The sequence below is a fragment of the Choloepus didactylus genome, chromosome 13 (assembly GCF_015220235.1).
Source record: "Choloepus didactylus isolate mChoDid1 chromosome 13, mChoDid1.pri, whole genome shotgun sequence".
NCBI classification, from domain to species: Eukaryota; Metazoa; Chordata; class Mammalia; order Pilosa; family Megalonychidae; genus Choloepus; species Choloepus didactylus.
This window is the reverse complement of record NC_051319.1, coordinates 17586366-17612878: the sequence shown is the minus strand read 5'-3', so window position 1 is coordinate 17612878 and position 26513 is coordinate 17586366. Positions and strand designations below refer to the sequence as shown.

At 38.8% G+C, this 26513-nt stretch overlaps 1 protein-coding gene across 2 annotated transcripts in view; it reads right to left on the bottom strand.

Moving 5' to 3' along the window:
* Positions 1-26513, bottom strand: part of MSH3 (mutS homolog 3) — a 291930-nt gene that overhangs the window by 85234 nt on the left and 180183 nt on the right. For both annotated transcript variants that reach the window (XM_037801425.1, XM_037801426.1), the window contains exons 18-19: positions 26234-26341; positions 12419-12530 (exon numbers count right to left, since the gene is read on the bottom strand). In XM_037801425.1, coding sequence (XP_037657353.1) covers positions 12419-12530; positions 26234-26341 — 220 coding nt within the window. The remainder of the gene's footprint in view (positions 1-12418; positions 12531-26233; positions 26342-26513) is intronic.

Genomic DNA, 26513 nt, shown 5'->3' with positions numbered 1-26513 from the left:
TATCTCACTGTGGTCTTAATTTGCATCTCACTAATAGCTAGTGAAGCTGAACATTTTTTCATGTGTTTCTTGGCCATTTGTATTTCCTCTTCAGAGAACTGTCTTTTCATATCTTTTGCCCATTTTATAATTGGGCTGTCTGTACTACTGTCATTGAGTTGTAGGATTTCTTTATATATGCAAGATATCAGTCTTTTGTCAGATACATGGTTTCTAAAAATTTTTTCCCATTGAGTTGGCTGCCTATTTACCTTTTTGAGAAATTCCTTTGAGGTGCTGAAACTTCTAAGCTTGAGGATTTCCCATTTATCTATTTTTTCTTTTGTTGCTTGTGCTTTGGGTATAAAGTCTAGGAAGTGGCCGCCTAATACAAAGTCTTGAAGATGTTTTCCTACATTATCTTCTAGGAGTTTTATGGTGCTTTCTTTTATATTGAGATCTTTCGTCCATTTTGAGTTAATTTTTGTGTAGGGTGTGAGCTAGGGGTCCTCTTTCATTCTTTTGGATATGGATGTCCAACTCTCCCAGCCCCATTTGTTGAAAAGACCATTATGACTCAGTTCAGTGACTTTGGGGGCCTTATCAAAGATCAGTCGGCCATAGATCTGAGGGTCTATCTCCGAATTCTCAATTCGATTCCATTGATCTATATGTCTATCTTTGTGCCAGTACCAGGCTGTTTTAACAACTGTGGCTTTATAATAAGTTTCAAAGGCAGGCAGTGTAAGTCCTCCTACTTCGTTTTTCTTTTTTAGAGTGTCTTTAGCAATTGGAGGCACCGTCCCTTTCCAAATAAATTTGATAACTAGCTTTTCCAAGTCTGCAAAGTAGGTTGTTGGAATTTTGATTGGGATTGCATTGAATCTGTAGATGAGTTTGGGTAGAATTGACATCTTAATGACATTTAGCCTTCCTATCCATGAACATGGAATATTTTTCCATCTTTTAAGGTCCCCTTCTATTTCTTTTAGTAGAGTTATGTAGTTTTCTTTGTATAGGTCTTTTACATCTTTGGTTAAGTTTATTCCTAGGTACTTGATTTTTTTAGTTGCTATTGAAAGTGGTATCTTTTTCTTGAATGTCTCTTCAGTTTGTTCATTTCTAGCATATAGAAACATTACTGACTTATGTGCATTAATCTTGTATCCCGCTACTTTGCTAAATTTATTAGCTCTAGTAGCTGTATCGTCGATTTCTCAGGGTTTTCTAGATATAAGATCATATCATCTGCAAACAATGACAGTTTTACTTCTTCCTTTCCAATTTGGATGCCTTTTATTTCTTTGTCTTGCCAGATTGCCCTAGCTAGCACTTCCAGCACAATGCTGAATAACAGTGGTGACAGCGGGCATCCTTGTCTTGTTCCTGATCTTAGAGGGAAGGCTTTCAGTCTCTCACCATTGAGTACTATGCTGGCTGTGGGTTTTTCATATATGCTCTTTATCATGTTGAGGAAGTTTCCTTCAATCCTACCTTTTGAAGTGTTTTTACCAAAAACGGATGTTGGATTTTGTCAAATGCTTTTTCAGCATCTATTGAGATGATCAATTGATTTTTCCCTTTTGACTTGTTAATGTGTTGTAATACATTGATTGTTTTTCTTATGTTGAACCATCCTTGCATGCCTGGAATGAACCCCACTTGGTCATGGTGTATGATTTTTTTAAAGTGTCTTTGGATTCGATTTGCAAGTATTTTGTTGAGGATTTTTGCATCTATATTCATTAGGGAGATTGGCCGGTAGTTTTCCTTTTTTGTAGCATCTTTGCCTGGTTTTGGTATTAGATTGATGTTAGCTTCATAAAATGAGTTAGGTAGTGTTCCATTTTCTTCAATGTTTTGAAAGAGTTTGAGTAAGATTGGTGTCAGTTCTTTCTGGAAAGTTTGGTAGAATTCCCCTGTGAAGCCATCTGGCCCTGGGCATTTATTTGTGGGAAGATTTTTGATGACTGATTGGATCTTTTTGCTTGTGATGGGTTGGTTGAGGTCTTCTATTTCTTCTCTGGTCAGTCTAGGTTGTTCATATGTTTCCAGGAAATTGTCCATTTCCTCTACATTATCCAGTTTCTTGCCATACAGTTGTTCATAATATCCTCTTATAATTTTTTTAATTTCTTCAGGATCTGCAGTTATGTCACCTTTTTCATTCATTATTTTGTTTATATGGGTCTTCTCTCTTTTTGATTTTGTCAGTCTAGCTAGGGGCTTGTCAATCTTGTTGATCTTCTCAAAGAACCAACTTTTGGTGATATTTATCCTCTCTATTGTTTTTTTGTTCTCTATGTCATTTATTTCTGCTTTAATCCTTGTTATTTCTTTTCTTGTACTTGGTTTAGGATTGGTTTGCTGTTCGTTTTCTAGCTTCTTCAGTTGATCCATTAGTTCTTTGATTTTGGCTCTTTCTTCCTTTTTTAATATACGCGTTTAGTGCTATAAATTTCCCCCTCAGCACTGCTTTTGCTGCATCCCATAGGTTTTGGTATGTTGTGTTCTCATTTTCATTCGTCTCTATATATTTAGCAATTTCTCTTGCTATTTCTTCTTTAACCCACTGATTGTTTAGGAGTGTGTTTAACCTCCAGGTATTTGTGAATTTTCTAAGTCTCTGATGGTTATTGACTTCTAATTGTATTCCATTGTGGTCAGAGAATGTGCTTTGAATAATTTCAATCTTTTTAAATTTTTTGAGGCGTGTTTTATGTCCCAGCATATGATCTATTCTGGAGAAAGTTCTGTGAGCACTAGAAAAGTATGTGTATCCTTGTGATTTGGGATGTAATGTTCTGTATATGTCTGTTAAATCTAATTCATTTATCAGATTGTTTAGGTTTTCAATTTCCTTATTGGTCTTCTGTCTGGTTGATCTATCTATAGGAGAGAGTGATGTGTTGAAGTCTCCCACAATTATTCTGGAAACATCCATTGCTTCCTTTAGTTTTGCCAGTGTTTCTCTCATGTATTTTGTGGCACCTTGATTGGGTGCATAGACATTTACGATTGTTATTTCTTCTTGTTGAATTGACCCTTTTATTAGTATGTAGTGGCCTTCTTTGTCTCTCAAAACATCCCTGCATTTAAAGTCTATTTTATCTGAGATTAATATTGCTACACCTGCTTTCTTTTGGCTGTAGCTTGCATGAAATATTTTTTTCCATCCTTTCACTTTCAATTTCTTTGTGTCCCAGTGTCTAAGATGAGTCTCTTGTATGCAACATATTGATGGTTCATTTTGTTTGATCTATTCTGCGAGTCTATATCTTTTAATTGGGGAGTTTAATCCATTTACATTCAACATTATAACCGTGAAGGCATTTCTTGAATCAGCCATCTTATCCTTTGGTTTATGTTTGTCATATTTTTCCCCTCTCTCTATTAATATCCTTTATTGTACCCATACCGAATCTCTTCAGTACTGAACCTTTCTCCAAGTCTGTCTGTCCTTTCTTTGTTTCTCTGTCTGTAGGGCTCCCTTGAGTATCTCCAGTAGGGCAGGTTTCTTGTTAGCAAATTCTCTCAGCATTTGTTTGTCTGTGAAAAATTTAAGCTCTCCCTCAAATTTGAAGGAGAGCTTTGCTGGATAAAGTATTCTTGGTTGGAAATTTTTCTCACTCAGAATTTTAAATATATCGTGCCACTGCCTTCTTGCCTCCATGGTGGCTGCTGAGTAGTCACTACTTAGTCTTATGCTGTTTCCTTTGTATGTGGTGAATTGCTTTTCTCTTGCTGCTTTCAGAACTTGCTCCTTCTCTTCCGTGTTTGACAGTGTGATCAGAATATGTCTCGGAGTGGGTTTATTTGGATTTATTCTATTTGGAGTTCGCTGAGCATTTATGATTTGTGTATTTATGTTGTTTAGAAGATTTGGGAAGTTTTCCCCAACAATTTCTTTGAATACTCTTCCTAGACCTTTACGCTTTTCGTCCCCTTCTGGAACACCAATGAGTCTTATGTTCGGACGTTTTATATTATCTATCATATCCCTGAGGTCCGTTTCGATTTTTTCAATTTTTTTCCCCATTCTTTCTTTTATGCTTTCATTTTCCATTCTGTCATCTTCCAGGTCACTGATTCGTTGTTCAACTTCCTCTAGTCTTGTACTATGAGTGTCCAGAATCTTTTTAATTTGGTCAACAGTTTCTTTAATTTCCATAAGATCATCCATTTTTTTATTTAGTCTTGCAATGTCTTCTTTATGCTCTTCTAGGGTCTTCTTGATTTCCTTTGTCTCCCGTACTACGGTCTCATTGTCCATCTTTAGTTCTTTGAGTAGCTGCTCTAGGTGCTGTGTCTCTTCTGGTCTTTTGATTTGGGTGCTTTGGCTTGGGTTATCCATATCGTCTGGTTTTTTCATATGCTTTATAATTTTCTGTTGTTTCTGGCCTCGTGGCATTTGCTGAACTTGATAGGGTTCTTTTAGGATTTGTAGACTAACTGAAGTCTTTATCTCTAATTTATCAGATCTACAGCTTCGTGGAGTACACGTCCTCTGACTAACCAGCAGGTGGCATCCACAAGCCACCTGTTCTCCACAAGCCAGTTCTCCCCTGCTTAGCCTTTGTGGTGAGTGGGGTAGTGAGTCTTGTGGGTTCCAATTGGTGTACCAAGCTTGCAGTGTAGTTGGTGTTGCCCGCCCTGTATATGGGGCGTGTTTCTGGGCAGTCCGGGAGTGGGGGTGGCTCTAACAATCAAATCTCCCTGGTGATCCTAGGTTTTAAAGCTGCTGCAATAGTCTAATCCTTCAGTTCAGTCCTGCCACAGTTTGTCTCTGCCACTGACCCACAAGTCATTGCTATTGGCGTATGGCTCCTGAGACTTGCAAGTGGGGCCCTCTTCCAGGCTGTGCACCCCCTGGTCCTCTGTTGAGGGATGACTGTGCTATGTCACAGGTGAGTGCCGTCCTCCCCAGGGCAGTTCTGGGCTGCTGGGCTGTGTAGGGAGGCTCCCATTCTGCTGAAATGATGGCTGAATGGGGGTTTGTTAATTCACACTGCTCCACCTTCCCAACTCTGGGACAATCAGCTGAGGTTGCAGGGAAGGCTAATGTCCACGCCCAGTTTTGTGGTGTGTGCCTGTTATTTGAAGCAATTCCGTCACACTGCGTTGTCTGGGGCAGCTCTGGGCTATGGGGCTGGCGATGGGCAGGAGTGTTTCCTGTCCACCAGGATGATGGCTGTGAGCGGACACCCCCCTTTTCTTGGAAAGTTGTGGTGTTTAATGAGTTTTCTCAGCCACTGGATTATTGCCTTTTGTCTCAGAACTCTTTTAGTTCTGCTCTTGTCTTGACCTGCCCAAATTGAAAGTCTTTGAAGCTTTCTGTATTGGGCTTCTTAGAGTAATTGTTTTAGAAAAAGAAAAAAGGATTTAAAAAAAAAAAAAAAAAAGGACCCTCCTCACAGATCTAATGGGTTATCGAAATGCTAAGAGAGAAAGCAATTAGGGCCATTAAGGAAAGGTCTACAGGGCAGAGAGATCAGCTTTTCTTCGGGATTTGCATATGAGCCTCAGGGCCTGAGCTCTGCCCTTCCCCTTTCTATGTTCACCAGAACTCCAAAAATCCTCCACTTTTATTTTGGAATTTTTCGTGTTGTTTTTTTCTATGCCTGTCTCCTCTCTGCTGGGCTGGCTGCTCTCAGATTCTCTGGTGTCTGGTCTCAGTCTATCTATGGTTGGAGTTTGGGTCAGTAGAATGAGTTTCTGATAAGGGCTGCCACTGCAGTTCTCCCTTCTCCTTCCTGGAGCTGACAGCCCCTCCTCCCACAGGACTGAGCGTGGCAGGGAGGGGTGCGGGTCCCCTGGCCAGAAAAACTTACAGATTTCGCTGATCTCAGCAGTTCGACGTTTTCATGAGAGTTGTATGAAGTATGCCCAAAGTCAGATTGCTCTGTGGTGTCCAGTCCACACAGTTCCTGGCTTTCTACCTACTTTTCTGGAGGAGTAACTAAAACATACAGCTCACCAGTCCGCCATCTTGCCCCGCCTAGCAGAACTATTTGTATAATAGGTGCAAACTGCTGAAAAAGTTTGGTAGTTTCAAAGTGTTTTATTCCCCCAAACTGTCAATCAATGGTAGGTTACAGTGAAAGACTCCATAGTGAAAGCCTCCTCCAGACAGGCTCCCAGTCAAATCACTGCACTTTTAACCCAAGGTGAACCAGAAACAGAAGGTGGGAGAACGAGGCTGGAGAAAACAGACTGTATGTTGAGATGCACAGGCAAGGATGTGGATCCTTCTGAAACCTAGATGCTGCCCAATTTACATTCTACTAGGCACGAGAGTTGGTTGTTATCCAGTCCAACCAAGGCCCGGAGAGTAAGATGGCCTACTCAAGATGACAGTAAATAACAGCAGAGCAGGAGAATTTACATTACCTATTTCATCTCTACAAGGCCCTTTCCCACTACGCTTGTGTACTAAAAAGCAGACAGCGATAACTTAAAAATGAAATGAAGAAAGTGATAGAATAGAAATACTCTGGCTAGCATGATGGAGAAGGTTCTCAGGAGGAGGTGGTTTCATGTTGAGCCTTGAAGGATAAGTAGGAATTCAATCAATGGAGATGGGCAAGGGACAAGAAGAGAGGAACGCCATCCTGGGCAGAGAAACAGTGGCACAGGTCAGAACACCTTAAAAAATAATCAGCTATCACACAAATGTCCTTTTCCATCTTGCTATTTCAGATGCAAGAAGAGAGGGGCGCCAAAGGAAAGAAGTCACAGAAAACATTTACCATTATTATTTCCTCTCACTTTTCATGGTATGATCCAAACATCATGTTATGACCATACACATTCAAAGCAAAATATATGAGAATAATCTAGCCATAGAATTAAATTAAGCTTAAGACTCAGACATATTTTATGGTATGCATTATTTTTGTTCTGTTTGCTAATTAGGTACAAACAGACAAGATCATATGAATATTACTGTAATTAGTCTTACTTTTATATACCCAAAGCAAGCATTTCTGGGGACAACTCCAAGTATTTTCCTAAGTGGAGGGAAGAAATAGGGAAGTTTGTGGTCCCTGATTCCTTCCTGCATTCCCTCATCTTCACCAGTTTCAAGCACTCACCCATGCAACAAATATGGGAGCACCTACTATATGCCAAGCACAGTGGTGGAGACTGGAGCACCTAAGGCCCCTTCTTGATTTCTGGATTGTGATCTGGATTCAAGTTCCACCCTGTGCCAGCTCTAGAACACCTGATTCCCCTTGGACTACAGACACCCATGGGAGTCAAGTACAACCTGGGAATCTTCCTGCTCTGCACATTTGTTTCATTTTTCTTCCCAATGACTCACTGAGAAGGATTCAACTACATTTTTTCCCTTTTCCCTCCTGAGAAGGTGAATTTACACTGAAAACAACAACAAAAGCCCAAACAAACGAAAAACTCCAATTTTCACTGCTGTCAAAAAATCAATCCAATAGAAAGTCATATGGTTTAATAACCAAACAATTCTGGGACAGTAACGATTACAGTGGAGTTTCCCAAGCAGTACGTCTTGGCACAGTATGTCTTGGTCTGCTTCACAGGGGTTACAGGTATGCCAAGAAGCCGAGCCCTACTTCAAGGTGGCCAGGAGGGGCTGGAAAGGCCAGAGCCTCCGAGCCAGCCTTCTTTGGCTTTGAGTAAGCTTCTCCTCCATTTATTCCTATGTGCCATCAAAATATTCTCATTTTTCTATGTCTGCTGTGAAGTGAAAAAGGCTGGAAAGCACTGGCTTGCCTTGGAATACTTTTATATGTTGGGAAATAGTTCAAGACTACCCTGTTTGGGTAACCTCTGGCAAGTCACTTCCCTTTCTGGGAATTACAAGTATGAAGAGGTGGTTACACTAAATGATTTCTAATTTCTCTTCGAGTTCTATAGAGTAATGATTCTGTAAATTGTGAAATCCCCATATAATATGTTGAAAAATAAAATTTTGTGCAAAAAAAAAAAAAAAAGACAAAAATTTAAACTGATACTTGGAGACTACTGAAGGCTTCTAGTTAATCCTTGTTCTCTTAACAAATATGATTAGGTGCCTGTTATATGCCAGTGAACTGTTACTAATATTGAGATTGCAAGTAAGCAAGAAAGACATATTGCCTTTTCTCTTGAAGTTTACGGTCCACTGCTAAACACAAACAAAAAAAATGGGCAACTATATTTTAGTTGAGTAAGTACAAAGATAGGGAGAAATACACTGCTGTAGGAATGTACTAGGAGTACCTATACCAGCCTCGGTTAGGGAAGGCTTACTCTAAAAGACTTAAAGAGCAAGCAGGAGCTGGAGAGCAGAGTGAGGCAGGTGGTGGGCATGTGTGAAGAGTATGTGGGCGGTGGGGGATAGAGGACATTCTAGGCAGAGGGAATGCCATCTGCTTTGTCCCAGAGACACAGTAACTTGGGAACTGTAAGAAGTCCAAATAGGAGAGTGACATGACAAGCTAGATTTACACTTTAGAAAAAGCTCTGTGGTTGCAGAGTGGGGAATGAATTGGAGGTGGAAACAATGGAAGTGGGAAGACCCAGTGGCTCCTAAGTCTGCAAAGACTCTGGATTATGAAGTGAATCAAGAAAGGGAACAAAAAGAGAGTTTAGGAGAGTATTCTTAAAACTGTGAGAGGAAAAATGGGCAGAAAATTGGCTTGTTCAGAATCACTATAACAAGCACATATAATACAGAACCCAGAAAGTATATTCATAATTATGTATATGAAAGACCATTTCTTAAAATTACATGATTACTAAAAGTCACAATGTCATTTGACTTTGAGGAAATTATTTTCAGGGTATATTTTGTAATTAACACTCATAAAATATTTTAAATTTTTACATAAGTAAGCTTTTTATTTAACACCATCCCTATATATAAATTTATACTCTACAAAACAGAATGCACTTCACCATAGCAACTGTTCTATATCAACTCCTACTCAAGCTAGAAAAAGCAAATGTGAAAGAAATGGATGGATATTCTAGAATATTCTGAGGTACCTGCTGGAATAAATCATTCCACTTATTTTGTAAAAATATAAATACAAGAGTTCAATATTTCCTTAAAACATTCTTGCAATTAGGCAGAAGGCTAGCTTAGTTTCTGAAAGCTTGCTTTATTAAATAGTGTGATAGGTTGAACAAAAGAAAGAAGAAAGAAAAGAAAGAAAAATAGCAACAAAAAAAAAGCCAAGCCCAACTTGGGGTCAAGTTGGCGGGCATACTGGGGGGTGGGAATAGTTACAGGAAATGGTGGTTAAGTGATTTATAAGCAAAATATAAATCAAGCTACTAAATGTTCAAACTATCTTACTTTCTTGGGAAAAGGCATACCCCACTGGTTTTATGGGAAATGAAAAAGCACTTCTTAAGTTCACGTCTTCTCTTTAAAAACAATCAAAGCAATAGTACTTATCAACTTGATTTGATAAATTAAGTAATATACAAATTTCTTAATGAGAATTAAGACGTTTATAGACATAGAGTATCAGGTTATATAATACCAACTCATCTTCATATGATATTGAAATGCAATAATAAACTAGATGTAATTCAGAGTGTTTAACTTAACCACCCTTATGGCCAGCCCACACTGCATCCCAGATCTCTGTCATCCTTGCTCACAGCCCAAGATGGAATACACTGCTGTTCTGGGGCTTCCTTTTTCTGACCTAATCTTCAATTGTTCCTCTATGTCTCAGTCCTTTTCACTGCCCTCAGAAAAATCCTCTAGTACCTATATGTTTCTAACCTCCTTGCTTAATGTTTCCTTTAGACACCAGCTATGGTGGTTTGGAGTTCTATGTACCCCAGAAAAACATACTTTTAAACTCAATCCATTCCTTTGGGTGTGAACCCATTGTAAGGTAGGACCTTTTCATGAGGTTACTTCAGTTAAACTGGTGTGGCCCAACCCAATCAAGATGGGTCTTAATTCTACAACTGAAGTCCTTTATAAGTGGAATGAAATTCAGACAGATAGAGAAAACCATAGAGAGAGCAGCCAGAAATTGAACACCAATGGGACCCAAAAAAGAGGGGAATGGCCAGAAGAGGCTGCCAGGTGCACTGCTATGTGACAGAGGAGCCCAGGACCAAGGATCACTAGGAGCCAGCCCCAGGATGTCAGTCTTTGGGAAGAAAGCATTGCCTTGATTTGGACATTTTCCTAGCCTCAAAACTGGCAGCCACTAAATTCCCTATGGCATGGTGTTTGCTTGAGCACCCAAGGAAACTAAAAGACGGGCTTAAACAGAAACCTAGCCATCTGCTACAACCCCTGCAGCCCTCGGAAGGTTCGAGCTTTCTGTTACATACTACTCCAAGCACCTGAGGGTTTAGGGTTTTCCTTCCCTGCTTCCTTAGGGACCAACTACTTCTGCTCATCCTCATGGCATCTACAAATCTTCAGATCGCTCATCTGCTCATCTACAAATCTTCAGATCGCTGGTCCCCATTCTCTGGAATCCCTGACACCTGGATCACTGTTGTCATCTCTACTAAAGTCTTGCTGTCATCTTAGATGATTTCAACCTTCATACGGATGACTCTTTCCAAAACTGTTCCATAATCTCATCTCCAAAAACCTTCTCCACTTCTAATACCCACTTCCTTGGTCATTCCTGGGATCTTGCAATTATCCAGAACAGTTAAATTCAGTTAAATCCAGACATCTCATTTTCTGATACAACTTCTCACTTAACTACTCCCTAAATATTAATTCTTTGACCTAATTGACCACAGATTATTTTACTCTATGTACCAACCCCATGCTCCAAGTTCACTTTTCTCCCTAGCTTCAATCACCTTCTTGCTAGTATTCCTAATCCTTTAGGAAAAAAATCTAAATTTCTTACTATGGCATCTAGGTGAACTGGGCTCTTCCTTATCTCTGAACACTTCTTTCTTTACACCCTATGCTCTAACCTTACTCAATATCTTTCAGTTCCTTTAATTCACCCTGCTCTGTCTCACTTCAAGTCACTGCCATGCTGGTTGCTCTACCTGGAATTCTCCCCTTCCCTGACCTGGCTTGTGCCTAGTGAATATCACATTCCTGGGAAACCTCCCATGAAGCTCCCCTTATAAGGGGTTAGGTCAGTCTGCTACATGCTCCATGACATCTGGTTTCCTATACCACTGAACTTCCAAATTATATTGTAATCACTTGTCTGTCTCCTGTGCTGGACTACAAGCTCTGTGAGGGCAGAGAACATATCTATCTTACTTACCACCATCTGTCTTTAACACTTACTTTGCTGCCCAAGGCTTAGAAGGCATTCAGTAAGTATATTTTGAAAGAATATGTACTTAGGACCACTAATGTTCTATAAAGGAACTCTAACTCATCTGATGAAAATTCTTATCACTGAAATCAGCTGAGGTATCTGTGCTTCTGTCACAGAACATCTGAAAATAGTGGAACACAGGAAAAAGCATGTTAACTCTACACATTAGTAAGAATCTGCAAATCATAGTATGATTCCAACTCTATTAGCATATTTGACCGTTTATAAATGTAAAATACTTTTAAATACCCTAAAATATTAGGATAGTGAATGTGCCAGTTTGAAAGTATTATGTCCCCCCAAACGCCATTATCTTTGATGTAATCTTGTGTGGACAGACCTATCAGTGTTAATTAGATTGCAATTCTTTGCGCCCCACCCAACTGTGGGCGATGACTCTGATTGGATAATTTCCATGGAGGTGTTGGCCCGCCCATTCAGGGTGGGTCTGAATTAAATTACTGGAGCACTGCATAAGATCAGACAGAAGGAGCAAGCTGCCACAGCCAAGAGGGACATTTTGAAGAAAGCACAGGAGCTGTAGATGAGAGACATTTTGAAGATGGCCATTCAAAGCAGGCTCTTGCTCCGGAGAAGCTAAGAAAGGACAAATACCCCAAGTGCAACCAAGAGTGACACTTTTGAGGAACGGCAGCCTAGAGAGGAACGTCCTGGGAGAAAGCCATTTTGAAACCAGAACTTTGGAGCAGACGCCAGCCACATGCCTTCCCAGCTAACAGAAGTCTTCTGGACACCATTGGCCATCCTCCAGTGAAGGTACCCGATTGTTGATGCATTACTTTGGACACTTTATGGCCTTATGACTGTAACTGTGTAACCAAATAAAGCCCCTTTATAAAGCCAGTCCATTTCTGGTGTTTTGCATTCCGGCAGCATTAGCAAACTAGAACAGTGAATCGACTAATTATTTGCTAAACCTTTCCATCCATGGATAATTTTTTACTGGAAAGTGCACCAATTTCACACTTGAAGAGGGATCAAAAACTATAGCTCAGGGTTAGTCTATTTAAAGTCAAAGTTAAAATTTGGGTAAAAAATAATAAAAACAGTTATTTGGTACTTAAAAGTTTGGGATCAATGCTACCATCTTTTACTTATTTGTGGCATAATGTGGTACTTACTGACAAATTGGTACTATTGGGAACATATTGATCCTGTTCTCCCAGCAACATGTCAATTACAGGGTGTCGGCCATTTTTGATTATAATTTTCCTTTCTTCTTGTACAGTTGGTCTGCAAAAAGAAGCATGTTTAATTTACTAGGCATGTAAATAGCCTTAAAAAATAATCTAAGATAATATGAAAAATTTCAGTAGCCAGTCTGTAAGACAGACAACAAAACCTTGAACATACACTTTAAGAATATATGTCAAGAATAAGGCTTTTAGTATAAAACATATTTTAATTATAAAACAACAATTGGGAAAACAATTGTTATAATAATAGTGTACTGAAATATAAACTTTAGTAGAGTCTTACTCTGGACTAAAAATTGCAGCTCAGATTACTGCTATTTAAATCCTTTTCAGTAATAACCATAATAAAAGAAATTATATAAAATTAGTTCTAGATTTAATTATCACATTAATATGAATAATACTATGCATTGCACTTGGAGAGAGAATGGTGTAAAATTTTCATACTCTGTTTAACTGAAATATCTTTCTATGATCTTTGGTATCTTTCATTTTTCTGATGCAAAATAACTTTTCTTTTTTGACTGGTCTTTTCCAAATTTTTTAATCTCTTATATTTATCTATTTTTACCTGTAGTTTTACCTATTTATCAAAGTCCCCTGCGAGTACTGTCTGACTCTCAGTCTCATCCCCAGATGTTACCACTGAGATCAGTTTGGTGTCTATCCTTTCAACCTTCTTCCATACATTCATTTATGTATCCATTGTATTGATTTGTATTTTGTTTTAACAAACAGCATTATATGCAACTTTATTTTGTTTCTTTTAGCCAACAAAAAAACCCTCAGTACACATAAAAAATATTTCACCACTTACCCTTTGAGTCTAATGGGCCCTTTTATTTTATTTATTTGTTTATTTATTTATAATATATGAGTGTTTTTTAAAAGAAAATTTACAGAAGTGAGAATAAAGGGGTAGTAAGAAAACAACCTCACGACAAATTTTAATGAGAACTTAAACAGAGCAAATCCTTAATTTTTATTCAATTTTCTGAAGGTATATATAACCTGGAATGGGTACCACACTATAAATGTAACTAACTGTTCATCAGCTGTGATGTATGAACCTGGAAAATATTCATTTTATAAATACTGATTACAGATTTCAATATATGTCTAACAGATTCTAGTTTATTATTATTTCTGGTTCTTCAGCCATTTCCATTGATAAAAATGCAGTCCTGGAAGAATTTTTTTTTTTTAATCTTTTGTAACTCATAATTTTGTTGAAGAGAGAATGGCCATCTTCCTTGCCTCATAATGAAAAATATTTTCATTTTCAGATTTATAAACACCAATTAAAATAATAAATCAAATGAATGCTTTCATTTCTCCATCATCTATTTCCTTCCAGTCACCTGCCTTCAGCATCTGTCCATCTATGAACTTTATCAGGTAAATTTTAGCCATACACGTCGTAACAGATAATGAACACAATCACATGTTCCCTCAGAAAAACAGGATGATCCAAGTTCTTGTCACCAAATACTGCATGCTGAGGGTTCCCTAAGGAATGACTAACTGGATAAAATATCATATTCCATTTTGTTCCTAGGAAATACATTATTTGTGCATCAATTATTGAGATTGAGAAAATTCATCTAGGGATTGTCATCTGATGACTCATAATCTGAGATACTGTTTATGAGAAATTTCACCATCAACATTAGAGTCTATAGCACTACTATTTTTCTCTTTGCAGTTCTCTTCTGATTAAGCCATCAACTGTGAAATTCCTCCTCCCTCCCTCCCTACATCTATCTGTCTGAAACCCTGTTTTTATTTTCTTTTCAAGAAGTGAGACTTCTTTTCCAAGAAGTGGGACTGCCGGGTCATATGACAATTATATAGTTAATGTTTTGAGGAGCTGTCTGTCATATTGCTTTCCACAGTGACACCACCATTTTACATTCCCCCAACAATGCACTTGAATTCACCAGAGTTCCGCTTTTTCTGCATTCTCTCCAACACTTATTTTCTGTTTCTTTTTTAAAAAATAATAGCCATCCTTGTGGGTGTGAAATGGTATCTCACTGTGGTTTTGATTTGCATTTCCCTAATGGCTAATGATGTTGAACATCTTTTCATATACTTATTGGCCATGTGTAACTCTTCTTTGGAAAAATGTCTATGCCCATTTTTTAATTGGGTTGTTTGTCTTTTTGTTGGCATTGTAAAAGTTTTTTATGTATTCTGGACATCATTCTTTTTAAGCTACTGCATACCTGATTTAAACATTTCCCATTGTTAGACACTTAGACTGTGATGGTTGGGTTCATGTGTCAACTTGGCCAGGTGATGGTATGCAGGTGTCTGGTTAAGCAGGCACTGGCCTAACCACTGCTGTGAGGATGTTTGTGGCTGGTTAATAAACCAACAGGCTAGTTTATTAAATCACGAGTCAACTGGCTGCAGCTGTGACTGATGACATCAACAAAGGGTGTGTCTTCCACAATGAGAGAATGCAGTCAGGCTGGATTTAACCCAATCAATTGAAGACTTTTAAGTGAGACAGATGGAGGACTTTCAGTTCTTCTTCGGCTGACCAGCCAAGTATTTCCTGAGGAGTTCATCGAAGTTGCTAGTTCATTTCCTGAGGAGTTCATCAAACATGTTCATCGAAGTTGCCAGTTCGTTGCCTGAGGAGTTCATCAAACATCTTCATTGGAGTTGCCAGTTTGCTGCCTGCCCTACAGAATTTGGACTCGTGCATACCCATGGTTGCATGAGACACTTCTATAAATCTTATATTTATAGATACCTCTTCTTGATTCTGTTTCGCTAGAGAACCCTAACTAATACAACTTGCTACTGGGAGTGGTTCTTGAGAAACAGAATCTTAAAATGGGCTTTTACAATTTATTTTCTACTCTGATTAGATTCAAAGGCACTAACGACTCCATTTCCAATAATCAAAAGGGCACTGACAGTCCATGATGTGAGTTGGCAAAGGAGATACGCAAAATAGCACCATTTGATTCTCCTAATCATACTTTTGTAAGAAGCAAGGCTCTGGGTGACAGTGTTTTCAACACCTTCACAGAGTTTTGCAGAGTTAGAAGTATAATGATGTTGGCTCGTTGCTCTTAGATATGATGGATAAGGTTATAAGAGAAAGGGATGAGCTAAGGCTTCAAATTTGAAACTCAGGTGCCGTATGACAGATGTAAAGGTTTCTATGTGTGCCCTGAAAGAAAATCTTACTTCCTATGGCTGCAGACTTGAAATTTCTGAAAACCAGACGCACAGTCTCATTGTGAAAGTAGCAGATTTACAACGTAAACTAAAATCTCAACCTCGCAGGGTGTCTGCTGTTAAAGTAAAGGCACTGATTGGAAAAGAATGGGATCCTGAAACTTGGGATGGGGACATATGGATTGATAATAATGGCAGTGAGGACACTGGAACCCTGGATTCTGCTGAGTCATTGTTAGCTATACCTGTAGTGGTCTGCCCTGAGGAAACAGCACCCCCCACCTCCAGTCTGCTCTCAAGAAACTGCTTCCCCACCGCCAGTCTGCCCTATGGAGCCTACCATCCAACCTCCACCTAAAGAGATTAACCCTTCAGTGCCTGCTAATCCTGTAATCACCTCCCCTGAAGAAGCAGCCCTCACTCCTCTGTCTGGAGAGATTAATCCTGCTTTACAAGATGAAAATGCAACAGAAAGTCCAGAGGTAAATGGCTTGAGGGGTACCTCTAATTCATTTCATGACCCACCCCCACCTCCAGTCTTTGCTTCAAGACTTATAACTAAAGTCCCAACAGGCTCCAAAGGGTGAGGTACAAACTGTGACCCATGAGGAAGTAAGCTATACTCCAAAAGAACTGTATGAGTTTTCCAACTTATACAGACTGAAACCAGGGGAATATGTGTGGGAATGGATACTAAAGGTGTGGGATAATGGTGGAAGGAATATAAGGTTGGATCAGGCTAAATTTACTCATATGGAACCACTAAGCAGAGAGTCTGCATTCAGTGTTATAGCTCAAGGGGTTAGAAAGGGCATTAACAGTTTGTTTGGGTGGTTGGCCGAAACATGTATCAAAAGGTGGCTGGCATTACTGGAAGTTGAAATGCCAGAACTGCCCTGGTATAATGTAGAGGAGGGGTTTCAAAGGCTTAGAGAGATTGGAATGTTAGAGTAGATTTACCATGGAAGACCTGCTCACACATGCCTGGAATGTCCAGAAGACACACCTTTTACCAGGACTGTGAGGAATAAATTTGTGAGACTAGCTCCATCATCCCTGAAGAGCTCTGTAGTCGCCCTTCTCTGTAGGTCAGATATTACCGTAGGAACTGCTGTCAATGAGCTGGAATCCTCAAACACAATGGGGATAATCGGATAATGAGTAGGCAGTAGCCAAGTGGCTGCAATTAATCGCCACAGACAAGGTGGGCGTGGCTACCATAATGGAAAACAGGCTCAAAGCAGCAATCAAAATAATCTGACTTGCAGAGACATATGGCCTTGGCTAGTAGATCATGGAGTACCAAGTGGTAAAACAGATGGGCAATCTACTTACTTCTTGTTTGAACTATACAAGTAGAAGGATTCTAGATCAAGTGAACAAAAGTCTCCCTTGAATTACAAAAAGAGACCGTCATGGCCCCTTTATCATTTCCCAGACTTGAGACAGTTTACAGATCCAGAGCCCCTTGAATGAGGGGAAGGCCAGGTACCCTTGGGGAAGGACCCTGCTACACTGCCAAAAATGTATACTGTTAGTCTTCCTCCCAGTCTTCCCCAGGGGGACCTGTGGCCTTTTACCAGGGTAACTGTGCATTGGGGAAAAGAAAATGATCAGATATTTTGTGGATTAGTAGACACTGGTTCATAAGTGACATTCATTCCAGGAGACCCAAAACATCACTCTGGTCCACCAGTCAGAGTTGGAGCTTATGGAGGTCAGGTGATCGATGGAGTTTTAGCTCAGGTCCGATTCACAGTGGGTACAGTGGGTCCCCGGACCCATTCTGTGGTTATTTCCCCAGTGCCGGAATGCATAACTGGAAAAGACATACTCAGCAACTGGCAGAATCCTTACATTGGTTCCCTGACTCATGGAGTGAGGGCTATTACGGTGGGAAAAGCCAAGTGGAAGCCACTAGAACTGCCCCTGCCTAGCAAAATAGTAAATCAGAGGCAATACCAGATTCCTGGAGGGAATGCAGAGATTAATGCCACTCATCCTTTATCCAGGACTTGAAGGATGCAGGGGTGGTTATTCCCACCATATCCCCATTCAACTCCTATCTGGCCTGTGCAGAAAACAGATGGGTCTTGGAGGATAACAGTGTATTACTGTAAGCTTAACCAGGTGGTGACTCCAATTGCAGCTGCTGTTCCAGATGTGGTATCACTGCTTGAGCAAATCAACATATCCCCTGGTACCTGGTATGCAGCTATTGATCTGGCAAATGCTTTTTTCTCAATTGCTGTCAACGAGGACCACCAGAAACAGTTTGCATTCAGCTGGCAAGGCCACCAGTTTACATTCACTGTACTACCTCAGGGTTATATCAACTCTCCAGCCCTATGTCATAATATTGTCTGCAGGGATCTTGATCGTTTCTCCCTCCCACAAGACATCACACTCATCCATTATATTGATGATATCATGTTGATTGGACCTAGTGAGCAAGAAGTAGCAACTAGTCTAGATTTTTTGGTAAGGTACTTGCATGGCAGAGGATGGGAGATAAATCTAACAAAAATACAGGGGCCTTCCACCTCAGTAAAATTTCTAGGTGTCCACTGGTGTGGGGCATGTCGAGATATCCCTTCTAAGGTGAAGGATACGCTGTTGCATCTGGCCCCTCCTATGACTAAAAAAGAGGCACAATGCTTAGTTGGCCTCTTTGGATTTTGAAGACAACATATTCCTCATTTGGGTGTGCTACTCCGGCCCATTTACTGAGTGACCAGAAAAGCTTCTGGTTTTGAGTGGGAACTGGAACAAGATGAGGCTCTGCAACAGGTCCATGCTGCTGTGCAAGCTGCTCTACCGCTTGTAGCATATGATCCAGCTGACTCAATGGTGCTGGAAGTGTCAGTGGTAAACAGAGATGCTGTTTGGAGCCTTCGGCAAGCTCCTATAGGAGAATCACAACACATGCCTTTAGGATTTTGGAGTAAAGCTTTACCATCATCTGCACATAACTACTCTCCATTTGAGAAATAGCTGTTGGCCTGCTACTGAGCCTTAGTAGAGACAGAATGCTTGACCATGGGCCACCAAATTACCATGAGACCTGAGTTACCTATCATGAGCTGGGTGTTGTCCAACCCGCCAAGCCATAAAGTTGGGCGTGCACAGCAGTACTCTGTCATAAGATGGAAATGGTATATACGAGATAGAGCTCAAGCGGGTCCTGATGGCACAAGTAAGTTACATGAGGAAGTGGCCCAAATGTCCATGGCCCCCACTCCTTCCACCTTACCTTCTCTTTCCCAGCCCACAGATATGGCATCTTGGGAGTTCCTTACAATCAACTTGACTGAGGAAGAGAAAACTCAGGCCTGGTTTACAGATGATTCTGCATGATATGCAGGCACCACCCAAAAGTGGACAGCTGCAGCACTGTAGCCCCTTTTGGGGATGTCCCTGAAGGACAGTAGTGATGGGAAATCCTCCCAGTGAGCAGAACTTTGAGCAGTGTACCTGGTTGTTCACTTTGCTTGGCAAGAGAACTGGCCAGAGGTGTGTTTGTATACTGATTCATGGGCTGTTGCTAATGGTTTGGCTGGATGGTCAGGGACTTGAAAGGAACATGATTAGAAGACTGGTGACAGAGAAGTCTGGGGAAGGGGTATGTGGATAGACCTTTCTGAGTGGGCAAGAAACATGAAGATATTTTTGTCCCATATGAATGCTCACCAGAGGGTGACTTCAGCAGATTTTAATAGCCAAGGGGATAAAATGACCTGTTTGGTGGATACCAGTCAGCCTCTTTCCCCAGAAACTCCTGTCATTGCCCAATGGGCTCATGAACAAAGTGGTCACGGTGGTAGGGATGGAGGTTATGCATGGGCTCAGCAACATAGACTTCCATTCACCAAGGGTGACCTGGCCACAGCCACTGCTGAGTGCCCAATCTACCAGCAGCAGAGACCCACTCTCAGTCCCTGATATGGCACCATTCCACAGGGTGATCAGCCTGCTACCTGTTGGCAGGTTGATTACACTGGACCACCTCCATAATGGAAGGGGCAGTGATTTGTTCTTACTGGAATAGACACATACTCCAGATACGGGTTTGCCTTCCCTGCATGCAATGCTTCTGCCAAAGCTACCATCTTGAACTTACAGTATGCCTTATCCACCATCATGGTAGTCCACACAGCATTGCTTCTGACCAAGGAACCCACTTCACAGCAAATAAAGTGAGGGAAGGGGCACATGCTCATGGAATTCCCTGGTCTTACCATGTTCCCCATCATACAGAGGCAGCTGGGTTGACAGAACGGTGGAATGGCCTGTTGAAGACTCAATTATGGCGCCAACTAGGTGGCAATACCTTGCAGGGCTGGGGCAGTGTTCTCCAGGAGGCTGTGTATGCTCTGAATCAGTGTCCACTCTATGGTGCTGTTTCTCCCATAGCCAGGATTCATGGGTCCAGAAATCAAAGGGTGGAAACAGGAGTGGCACCACTCACTATCACTCCTAGTGATCCACTAGGGAAATTTTTGCTTCCTGTCCCTGAAAACTTAAGCTCTGCTGGTCTACAAGTCTTTGTTCCAAAAGGAGGAGTGCTTCCACCAGGAAACACAACAATAATTCCATTCAACTGAAAGTTAAGACTGCCACCTGGCCACTTGGGGCTTCTCATGCCTCTGAATCAACAGAGAAGGAAGGGGATCACTATACTGGCTGGGGTGATTGATCCTGACTATCAAGGGGAAAATAGCATTGCAACTACACAAAAGAGTTTTCCTGGAATACAGGAGATCCTCTAGGGTGTCTCTTAGTACTACCATGCCCTGTGATTAAAGTCAAAGAAAAACTCCAACAACCTAATCCAGCCAGGACTACCAATGGCCAAGAAACTTCAGGAATGAAGGTTTGGGTCACCCCACCAGGCAAAAAACCATGGCCAGCTGAAGTGCTTTCTCAGGGTAAAGGGAACATGGAATGGGTAGTGGAAGAAGGTAGTGATAAATATGAACTGTGGCCACGTGACCAGTTACAGAAATGAGGACTATGATGGCATGAATATTTCCTCATTTTGTATTTGTTTGTATTTGTCTGTAAAGCAAATATCTTTGCTTTCTTCTCTGTTTTATCCCCTTATCATATGACATAAGCTGTATTGTTCACTTTGCTGTATTTAAGCTAAAGGAAATCAATTTTAAGAGTAATGTCACCCAAGGACTTGCTCCCTATTCTGGAGAGATTTAGTGCATTTCCGGTTGTACGCTGGACAGCGGAGTATTGTTAGGCAAAATATATGTCTGTTTTTGTTCTCTACTTAGAGATAAAGTATGGTTTTAGGTGATGTATATAACTGCCTAGTTGACAAAGGGTGGACTGTGATGGTTAGGTTCGTGTCAACTTGGCCAGACGATGGTACCCAGGTGTCTGGTCAAGCAAGCACTGGCCTCACCGTTGCTGTGAGGACATTTGTGGCTGGTTAATAAACCAACAGGCTGGTTTAGTAAATTATCAGTCAATTGGCTGCAGCTGTGACTGATGACGTCAATGAAGGGTGCAGTCTTCCACAATGAGAGAATGTAGTCAGCTGGATTTAACCCAATCAGTTGAAGACTTTTAAGTGAGACAGATAGAGGACCTTCACTTCTTCTTTGGCTGACCAGCAAAGCGTTTCCTGAGTTCATCGAAGTTGCCAGTTTGTTTACTGAAGAGTTCATCAAACATGTTCGTTGAAGTTGCCAGTTCATTGCCTGAGGAGTTCATCAAACATCTTCATTGGAGTTGCCAGTTTGCTGCCTGCCCTATGGAATTTGGACTCGTGCATATCCACGGTTGTGAGAGACACTTTTATAAACCTTATATTTATAGATACCGCCTGTTGATTCTGTTTTGCTAGAGAACCCTAAATAATACATGGACTGTATTCAAATTTTCATTGTTTTAAACAATGCTGTAATGAAAACCTTATATACTTCTCCATATTAATATACTCAAGTGTTCCTCTAAGGTAGGGTAAATTCCTGGAGAAGAATTTCTAGATTATAAGATAAGCATATTTTTTATTTTATTACATAAGAGCTGCTATATCAATTTACAGTTCCACCAGCAGAATATATATATATATATATTTTCATGCTCTCGTCTACAGTTGGCATTATCAAACTTTCTAAATTTTGACAACTTCATAGGTGAACAGTGTTATCTCATTGCTTAATTTGCATTCATTTATTACTAAGGTTGAAATATCTTTTCATTAGTTTCTTGGCCATTTTCACCATAACACCCCATCAATAACCTCCTCAAGTACTTTGATCCATAACTTTCACATATAAACACTTTTCTGAAGTTATTCGTAACACTAAGAAATACTACTTAAATTTTTCTCTAACAAAACCCCAAGAATGTACACTCACATCTTTCAAAGTGACTAAAGTAAATTCTGAGTGAAAAATCTGAAACTTTAAAAATTACAGGAAAAGGATGGTTTTTGGATTTTAGAATATTAATTTTAAAGATAGGATTCTTTTCTAGGTGGGTTATGAATTTAATATAAAAGAAAAAAATGAAAGCATATGTAAGTGATATAAATTTTAAAATAAAATCCTTGGTGCTCTGCCAAATGAAATCAATCTGTCATATTTATGACATTGATATGACTCACAGGAAGGTTTTCACTTTAGAACAGACTCTTGAGTGATTTGTTCTGTTCTAAAAACTACATTAACTTATTCTGTTACTATCAAAAATTTTGTAATGACAAAACATTTCCTGGCAGAGTAAAATGCAAATGATAATTCACAGAGCTGGGATGATACACTAGGATATAGTTATAAGAAAAATATGAAAATTGTGCTGAAGATATCTTTCGCCAGTGAAGGAGAAAGAACTAAGAAATTCTGGATGCTGACTGGAAAAAAATCAAAACATTTGAATTTACACAAATTTATTCATTTTATTTTATTTTATTTTATTATTTTAAAAATTGCATCTTTCTCTTTTAACTTCTTCCAAAGAAACAGAACATGATCTATATTAGTAAAACAGTATAATATCCAAAATATAAATTAGATATAAAGACCTAGAATAAGAACTTTTGCCTAAAGGTTTAGATTACAGTAAATGAAAATGAAAATGTTTAATAGTGCTTAGAAAGGAATATTGCAATTATGAAGCCAACTAATCAATGTGAACTAATTCTAAGAGCACAAAGGCATTAAAGTCTTTCAACAAACTGAAAATCTAAGAGATGTGTAAATTTTAGATATTGAAATACTAGTTGAAAATGCATTTTAGACAGAATTTCCCTATATCATGCCTTTTAACATTCAATTTTATTTTTGCCAAAAAAAAAAAAAAAGGAGATTGATAACCTTACTAAAAGCTATGGCATGATTTTTCAATTAAATTTTTTTCAGATGGATTGTTTTTACTATAAAATACATGACACCTAATTTAGCATTTTTTTAGCATGTGAAGTATTTCTTAAAATTGTCTTATTGATAGATACAGAAATAAGTGGTCAACGTATCTGCTATCATTAGCATTGTTATCTCTGAGAGAATCAAATTTATCAGTATTCACTAGCACTGCAAAATAAATTGGTAAGTTGGTATGGTTAGACTATTTGATTTAAATCAAACCTCCAACTTAGGACAAACAGAAAAGTTGAACACAGTATGGAAAGCCCTTGCTCGAAGACATATGATAACAAACAAGACAGCAAGGAATTATGAGGTCAGGATCTGGGATGGGATAGAGGCCTGGGTGGGGTAGTCCAGTTTTCCAGTATGGGTGTTTGCTGATCTCTGAGGGAATAGCTGAGGATGAGTACTTCAGACAGCTTTGTTCTAGACTGGGACACCAAAGGGTTGCACAACAATAGAAGAGTTGATCTGAAGTAAGAACAGGAGTTCACCCTTGAATCATCTCAACCCTGAAACTGAATTAAGGTAATCCCAGACTATCAGTGTCCTGAGATGCCTTGCAAAAGCAAACGTAACTCTTTCAGAATGAACATAACATAAAATTATTTCCACAAATTATTTTGCAAATACAATGCCCAGAAGATAATAAAAAATAACCAGGCATTCAAAGTAATAGAACTAAATGAATGAAAGCCAGCAGAAACAATAGACAACAGGAACAGACCCATAGGGACTCCAGATATTTGAACCTTCCCACATTGACTTTAATAACTATGCTTAATGTGTTCAATGTAACAAGAGACAAAACTGAGAACTGACAGATACAAAAATTTATTTTTGTAAAAAAAAACAAAGTAAATTAATATGGGTATGAAAAAAGTACTAACATCCTTTAATTCGGGGATTTTTATTCAGGATGAGAAAAGAATTTTTATAATACTTAATTCCTTCTGATTTTTAAGTAGTTAAAACATCTGTAAATAATAATAGCTGCTACTTTTAAGTTTAAAAGTTTCATATTTATCTCATTTAATCTGCACAACAACTCTGAGAGGTAGTTATCATCATTCTTTATTGACGCAGAAACTGAGGTTCAGAGAGGTTAAGTAACTTGTTTCAGGTGAGCTATTAAATAACCAAGTTATTATTCAAATCCAGGTCTGTCTGATCTAAAATCTATAGTCTGAAGGGCATTCTTAAAGAGAGATACAAATTTTACTTATGCAAATCAAGGGATGTCTAGATTATAGACTGGAAGATGCCATTGAATAAGGAGAAGCCCCAAACTGAAAACCAAGGACCAAACTTGCAGAGCACATGCTTTAAAAATGTTTTTAAAATCCCTGATGAGCCTAGGGATTAATCATATAGTGAGATATATATTTTCACTCTTCAGACAGTTTTTGCTAAAACTACATTTCAATAAAAGAATTCCTAAAACTTGAAGATTTATCCAATATACCAATTATTCATGACTTTACTTTTCACAGTTTTACATATTATATATGGATAGCTGAGATTTAAATAAGGTTACATGACAGAGAATGGGTTAGAACCAGGTCTTCTGACTTTAAAGCCAGCTTCTAATCTCTATGCCACATTGAAAATTATGTATTATTTTAAATGATACATTATGTGCAATGTCTAGGTAGGTAAATGTGTAAATACAGATATACATATATACAGATAGATATGAAAATATCAATTTTGTGTAATGGAGCAAACTATATACCCATATACATGTGCTGCCGTTATCACTAGAGGCAGCAGCCCCAGCAAATGACCAAGGCCACTTAAAGAAATACAAGAAGGGGTTAACTAAGCACAAATCTTTTTTAATGGAAGACTTTTATCTGAACACACACTAAATGCACAGGCTGTAGCCAATCCTCTGCTTAACTCAGTAACAGAACTCATTAGGAAAAGTTTGCTTCACAAACCTTGTGTACCCAGAAAGAACCCTTAACAGGATTGCAAATACCTACAGGAGCAATCAAGTCAACTGAAGGCAGATTCTTAGTCTTCCAGAACTAGATTCAACTACAGTAAATTTATATAGCTAATTTTTATAGTTGGTAAATAGGATATAACTATTGTCTCACTTACTACACCTTCTTAAATACTTATAGTTAACCAGTCAGGCAAATCTACATATATTTCAACTCCTCTGATGTGAAAAGAAATTGGACAATAATGAAAACACAAACTATTTTAAACTAAACTGTTATGTCTGACACTGGAGGGAAACTCAACACATAAATGTACAACAAAATAAAATGAAACAACAGCAAACTAAATATATTTAAGGCTCATAACTGGCAGAGTAAATTCTTGCAATTCTGGTTGCACAAGTACATAAATGCCATATGCTTAAACAAAGTTTGTTTTTTTAGCATTCATTATCTTCTGGGTACCAGGCTGGGAACTGAGGACATTTAAGATTGAAAAAGATATTCAGCACAAACTTGAGAGGAAAGCAAGATACGAAGGAAAATATGAACACCAAAACAAAAATGCTAAGCAATTTCACTTATATTTTCTTTTTAGTCCTAACAAGTTGGTGAGTTAAATGTTATCTTAACTTTTCCTAAGTATAAAACTGAGGTTTTGGGAAGACAAGCAACTTGTCCAAAAATTAGAGTTAAGATTTAAAGTTAGGTCTATTTGATATTAAGACCCTTTAGGAAGAAGAATAGGCATACTACGTTGAAATGTTCAAAGAGTAATGGAATGAAGTTGGGCTCTTAACAAGAAGAACAGAAAAGATTACAGAATACGTTCCCTTCTCCCCAGTTCTTTCTTACCTAACCAAGTTTTCATAATTATAAAGTTAAACATATTGAAAAGTGTTCAAGTCAAAGCCAACAAATGAAAGGATTGCTCAAACTTTATGAAAAGTCACCCACATAAAGTCAAAAATTGAAATATAAAAAATTCACCTCTAGAGATAAAATAAACATCTTCTTTCATTGTATTTAGTGATAGAGCAAGCAAAAAAGGAATTTGCAAAATTTTAAATTAAGCTATATGTTTTTCCAAGAACCCCACACATTTGAGTAATTTTAATATTTCATAATAAAACCACTAGATTTAATTTAATAATGCCACCTGATCTAAAGCTTTGAAAAAGGAGGAAAATAAAAAAATATATTACCTGCAGTATTCTCCTTGCTTAGCGACCTTGGTGAGGGAGAAAATGCAGTCAATAGTTGCTAGGTGATGCACTGCTTTACAAAAGGAGTGATAATGTTCACTGAAATTCCTACAGAAGTAACAACAATAACAAAAAGCTGAGCCAACTGATTTCTTATATCTATAAAAGCTACACAATAAAGGATTACTTTATTAGTTATTACAAGGCATGACCAAAATAATTGGGCATACCTAACAGCTCAGGGAGACAGAAATTACATCAAACTCTTTTTTCTTTTTAA